Genomic DNA, 6,142 nt, shown 5'->3' on the forward strand with positions numbered 1-6,142 from the left:
AGGTAAATAGGATATTCGATGAGTTAAGAAGGGATAAAATGATAAATTTGGAAAAGTTAAGAGGGTGAGAAATACCAATTTTATGGAGTTAATGGGGTAAATAAGACATTCGATGAGTTGGAAGGGTAAAATGACCAATTTGGACAAGTTAAGGAGGCTGGAGAAGCATTAAGCTTATTATTAACTGTCTTTTTTATTCTCCTATCTGTCTGATATTATATCAAAGATTGTCTTTTAATCATGCAAGATTTAGATTTTATAGCTATTTCTTTTGTTAAAGGTTCAGTGAACCAGGCTGCTCATGCGTTAGCTAAGACAGTCAGTTCTATGTCTCTACTTGGCGAGTGGGATAATCTACCTGCTTTTCTTCTTGATGTTCTCCATTCTGATTTGAATTAATAAGAGTTTTTCTTTACAACAACAACAACAAAGCCTTAGTCCCGAAATGATTCGGGGTCGGCTAACATGAACCATCATATAAAACCGTGAAAATCAAGTCGTGTCAGCGACACAGATTCGCTCCCTCCACTCCGTCCTATCCACTACCATATTTTCCTCAATTCCCAATAAACTCATATCACTCTCGATCACCCTCCTCCAAGTTTGCTTAGGTCTTCCCCTACCCCTCACCACTACATCCCTTTGCCACTCTTCGGTTCTCCTAACCGGCGCATCAAGCGCTCTACGTCTCACATGGCCAAACCGCCTTAGTCGGTTTTCTCTCATTTTATTCTCAATAGATGTGACCCCTACTTTTGTCCTAATTATTTCATTACGCACCCGGTCCTTTCTCGTGTGACCACACATCCATCTCAACATACGCATCTCCGCCACCGACATCTTATGGATGTGGCAGTGTTTCACTGCCCAACACTCCGTACCATATAACAATACTGGTCTAATTGCCGTCCGGTAGAATTTTCCCTTCAATCTATTAGTTTTTCTTTATTTAAAAAAAAAAAAAAAAACTGTGTAATTATATAGAAAACACATTACATGTTTATGAAAAAGTTATTTTCGGAAATGAAGCAACAGTATCTACTAGTTAGAGGTATAGATCAACAAATTGAATCATAACAATTTTATTAGAATCCATAGGCAATTGCATTAATCTGCTGATAATAACAGAAAGCAGTCAATAAAAGAATCTATTTTATAACTTAATTAAACCCCACAAGAAAAGTCAACAGAAAAGAGAAGGGAAAAAACAAAGCAAGTACAAAATACGTTTGCCCTTGAATGGAGCTTGCTCTCGTTCAGCAAACAAAATAAATAATAAGATTGAAAATTCAAGATCTTATCAATTCAGCACAAGCTCAAGTCAATAGAAGTTCTTTTCTAGCATTGTGTGCTCTCATTGCTACATTTTGCAAACAGTGCATATAACAGTCTCCGGCCGACCCTTTTATCAAGTCAAGAACTCTTCCATATTAATGTGTTGTCTGCTACCTATTTAATGTATGGGACATGCCAAATATTCAGAACAGCAAAACAAGAAACATGCTCAGGTCTATGAACATAGGGTTTCATATTTAATGAAAGAATGAGTTTGCTCACCTGGTCAAGAAGATAGCAGTTGGGTTACCAGGAGATGGAGGATTCTGGTTCAGCAGTGACACAAGAGGACCAGCTTTAGCCAGGGCTTCAGGGTCACTCATAGACAATACTTCTACCTCTTCAAGACCAATTTGCCTCTTAATCAGGTCCAAGTTCTCCGTAAAGACTTCAATCTCTCCGAAAGACAGCTTCAAATCCAAGGCCTGAGCCCCAATTGAAATCGCCTCGTCCTTCTTGAATCTCAAGAAAGGCATGCAGAGCTTTTGTGTTTGTTTAAAGTTTGTGGCTTGTCCAACAGAACTGTTCTTCAGTGCTTCCATTATTTCCCCATCAGAAGCAAACGAACGGTTGACATGGTTAAATTTGCTTTGAAGTATTTTCAAACATTCTGCCTTCCATCCATCAAATTGCTCATTCACATATATTAAACCGCTTAGTTTCTCTTCAGTTGTTGTTGCAACAGGAGCTCCCTTCTTATTGCCTTTCTTTGAACCCACCATTTGTTTTTGAAGCAGCTTCCTCATCAGAACAATTGAATCCTGCAAGTACTTGTTAGCAGCTTTCAAAGTTAGATCAGGAGAATCAGCTGCAGGCCAACCTGCTTTTATCACAAATCCAGGCTTTTGCAAAATATCCCTCCAAACGAATTCAGCATAGTGTGGACAGATTGGGGTGATAAGAAGAGTCTGCACCTCCATAAAACGCTGTACCAATAAACGGTTCATGCCCCCACTGCCACATGAGAACCTATACTCATCCCTGGCAGCCTGCAAATCGTAAAACCCTGATTTCAGAGCTTCTCTAAACATGTAGTCTCGGTAATTTTGCTCAGTCATTTTGACAGCAATATTTATCTCATTTGCAAACACTCTATCCGCATAAGTGGACGGAGGACCCGTTCTCAAAGAAGATTCAGATTCCCGAACTTCCCTCATCCATGCAATCTCTTTAGTGAGACGGAGAATAGCAGCATTGGCAGTTTCAAACACAAAGTTTGCATCATCAACGCCATCCCCAGCATCAGCTAGAGAGAACCGTGTCGCATCTGCAGAGAATTCCTCGATAGCTTGGTTCAGTGTCTTGAAATTTCCAGTAGACTTGCTCATCTTTTCAGAATTAAGCATAATGTGCCCATTACATCTGAATCCACGAGGCCAGTGATCCTTGGACATGATTGCTGTATGGTTGTAAATGCAGAATGTCAAATGATTCTGGATGAGGTCCTTACCAGAGACTCGCAGATCAAATGGATACCAGTATTCAAACTCCTTCTTCATCTCATCTAGTTTAGATGATGGAATATTTGATGATTTGGGATATGGACCACCGCAGATGATAAAATCCCACACATCATCAGTCATTTGCTTTGCCTCAATGGGATGAGGTTTGTTTGTGCCATACATATCTTTATTATGAAGGAGGTGGGCTACAGTGTAATAAGCCATGTAAATAGTTGAATCAGACAAGGATTCAACAAGGAAATCTTTATCCCAGGGAATGCGAGTACCAAGCCCAAAAGACCGTGAACAAGCCCACTGGTTTAGCCAGCCTAAAGTGTGCTCAAAGCCATGGCGTGTCTCGTCAGAATAGAGATTCATGTTTGATAAGCATTCCACAGAAAGTTTCTTCCATTCTTCTTCTCCATACGTAATATACCATTGATCAGTTAGAGCCACAACACAGTCATCACCAGACCTTGATACAACCCGCTTTTCAGGCTCACTATACATAATTGCCTCACCTGACTCAATGAGTTTAGTCTTAATCAACGGCTTTACTTCCTGGACTTTTCTTCCAGCAAAGTCTCCAACAAGCATTGTTCCTTCCGTGAATCCTTTCAAGTAGGTCAACCTCTTTGCTTCAGCAAGTTTGTCTTTCTCATTTTGGCTCTTAATTTTCAGATCCAAACAAACTTTTTCAGCAGCCTTATCTCCAAATTCTGGAATATTGATGATTGGAACGATCTCAAAGGGGACAACCCATTCATCCTTTACACCATACTTTGCCCTCAGGGCTGGTTTTGCTTTCAGATCATGCAATGCCATATAGTCATCAGGGGCGTCGCTGGGTACACTGGTCACTATCCCAGTTCCTTTGTCTGTCAGAATGGTCAGCATCGGAAGAGCATATATAACCTCATTGAAAGATAGTGGAGACTTCAACTGAAGACCAATCAGATCATAACCAGTTAATTCTAACAAGCAACTGGGTTTCTGGGAAAACCTGGAGAAGTTCTGATAGGCAAGGTTGAGAGCTGCTCTCTCTGTAACGATGAAGACATCTGTTTCATTAATTTCAAAAGCTCCATATTTACCATCTGGCAATACCCATGCATTTGTTTGCCCATACATTGTCTCAGGTCTCAAAGTAGCAGCAGCTAGAAACACTTTTTTCCCCTCTAATGGCCCCAATTTAGAAGGAAAAGGTGTCAACACTTCCATCTTAATAATAGTATATTCTTGGGGTTGCACTCCTTCACCACTTGCCCTGTCATGATCAGCACATGGCTGGCCATCTAAAGGTGAGTAAATTGTGTAGCGCACATCTTTTACAATCTTCCCCATAGACTTCAATTTCCTCATTTGCCACTGTACAAATGCATCAAAGTATGGGTTTATATCTGTAGTTACAAAAGAGCGTCTCCAGTCACAACCCAGGCCAAAAGCCTTGAGGTCTTCCATGGCCAATGGAGGAAAAAACTTTAACCATTTATATGGGTCCTGAAACTCTGAGATCTCACTATCAGAGAGCCCAAAACTCCGCATAATTTCCCACTGGTACATCTGTCCCCCTGATTTTGATGCAGCTTTAGATTTTTTACTCTTGAACTTACCTGAGGGCAAACTATCTTGTGCACTGTCAGGCTCTTTTTCTTGTTCTACGTGCTCCTCCTCCTCCTTGGGAAATACAGGAGGATTACCGAACTGTTGAATCTCTCGACGAAGTTTATCAGCAGAGGCCTTAATAGGCATACCAGTGCAGTGGAAAGCAAAGGGTAAGAGCACATTAGCACCTCTTAGTCTATGATATGCAGCAGCAAATTCAAGCTTGGAGAGTGAAAATGCATGTCCAAGATGCAAAAACCCATTCATATAAGGGAATGGAAAGTTGCCAAAGAACTTCTCATCCGGTTTGGGAGGCTTTTCGCCAGGTTCAGCCCTGAAAACATCTCCATTATCCCACCAGCCTTGAACCTTCTGTTGGATCTCCAAGAGGCTATCCCTCCTTGCAAAACTTTTAGCACCATCTGTTGCCATCTCACAAAACTGATGTGCACTGCAATGCAAAAATGCTGTCAGCCAACTCCCAACCTTAAATGTAGCATGTTAGCTTATGATAAAAGAAGTGTTGCAGTAACAATGGCAAGTCCTCCTTCAATCAAACAAGTATGAAGGCTACAAAAAAATACTCCCTCCATTCCCTTATATAAGTCATTCCATGGTATTTCACACAAATTAAGAAATACAATTAATATAGAGTCAATTAATGATTTTACATTGGTTAACTAAAAAAAAATTGTCTCTCATGTTATGGTTAGAGAATAAGCCTTGGAATCTTCAAAAACACATAGACCAAGACCGAAAAACTAAACTAAAAAATTCTTGGAATACTAGAATGACTTATATTTGCCGAAAAAACTAATTTGCTAGAATGACTTGTACAAGGGAACCGAGGGAGTAATAATCATAGCGAAATACTTAAACCAGGTAAAATATTCCATGTGCTAAATGAAATTGTTATCTGCCTAAGTAATCAGGGTTGTTTACTTCCAAATTTATTGATTAACAACTTCTAGAAAACAATTCACTCAAGAAAAAAAAAATTAAGCCAGAAAAATAGCTAATAAATTAGAATATGCAGATACTTCATCTAATAGCAAGTTAACAAAATTTCCATTAAAACAGCTAGGAATCAATCAACAGCTCGAAACAAACAAATCAATGGTGCAAAACACATTAATTGGTAAAGGATAAAGATACAGCAACCAAAATTAGAACATAAAGAACCTTAATTCAATAGCAAGACAATCAACTTCGACGAAAACAGTTGCACAAGACAACAATAACGCTAAAAACAAAAGAATGACAAAGTAAACAAGATTTAAACAAAAAAGGAAGGATGATAGAGCAAATACCTTCGGTTCAAGAGCGATGGACCAAAAGCATCTGGTGAGAAAACTTTGAACCTGTGCTTGAGCAAATTAAGAGCCAGTGAACAAGAAGCGAGAAATTGTTCGTCCAACGCCCACAGTCTAGTTTTTGCAGCTGTGCTACGCGTTCAAGTGTTGAAGCCACTATAAAATGAATGCTAGCTAGAAATGAATATAGGGTTTATCAAAGCTTTCCTTTATTAGTCCACGTGAGAGAGGATTGATTTTATATTTCATAATAGGGAGATGGAGGAACCTAAAATTATAGTCAATTTTAACTCCTGTTTTGAAAAGGTTAATGGAATTAATGAAATCTAAAATTATATGGCCTAATACACAAATAACCCTTGAACTTATTCAAATGTTGCAACTATCACCCTGAACTTTCAATTGTAAAACATAACTCCTCAAACTTGTCCAATTGTAAAACATAAC

At 39.2% G+C, this 6,142-nt stretch overlaps 1 protein-coding gene across 1 annotated transcript; it reads right to left on the reverse strand.

Moving 5' to 3' along the window:
* Positions 1-1,135: 1,135 nt before the first annotated feature.
* On the reverse strand, positions 1,136-5,937 carry LOC136225877 (leucine--tRNA ligase, cytoplasmic-like). Its single transcript, XM_066014016.1, has 3 exons — positions 5,693-5,937; positions 1,558-4,833; positions 1,136-1,449 (listed from the first exon to the last, which is right to left on the reverse strand). The coding sequence occupies exons 2-3, from the start codon at positions 4,812-4,814 to the stop codon at positions 1,446-1,448; spliced, it is 3,261 nt and encodes a 1,086-aa protein (XP_065870088.1). The 5' UTR covers positions 4,815-4,833; positions 5,693-5,937; the 3' UTR covers positions 1,136-1,445.
* Positions 5,938-6,142: the final 205 nt, after the last annotated feature.

Source organism: Euphorbia lathyris, chromosome 4 (genome assembly GCF_963576675.1).
Source record: "Euphorbia lathyris chromosome 4, ddEupLath1.1, whole genome shotgun sequence".
In the NCBI taxonomy this organism is placed as follows: Eukaryota; Viridiplantae; Streptophyta; class Magnoliopsida; order Malpighiales; family Euphorbiaceae; genus Euphorbia; species Euphorbia lathyris.

Bases quoted from the DNA above. Each gene is read 5' to 3' on its own strand.
- LOC136225877 (XM_066014016.1), bottom strand. From the start codon at position 4,814: ATGGCAACAGATGGTGCTAAAAGTTTTGCAAGGAGGGATAGCCTCTTG.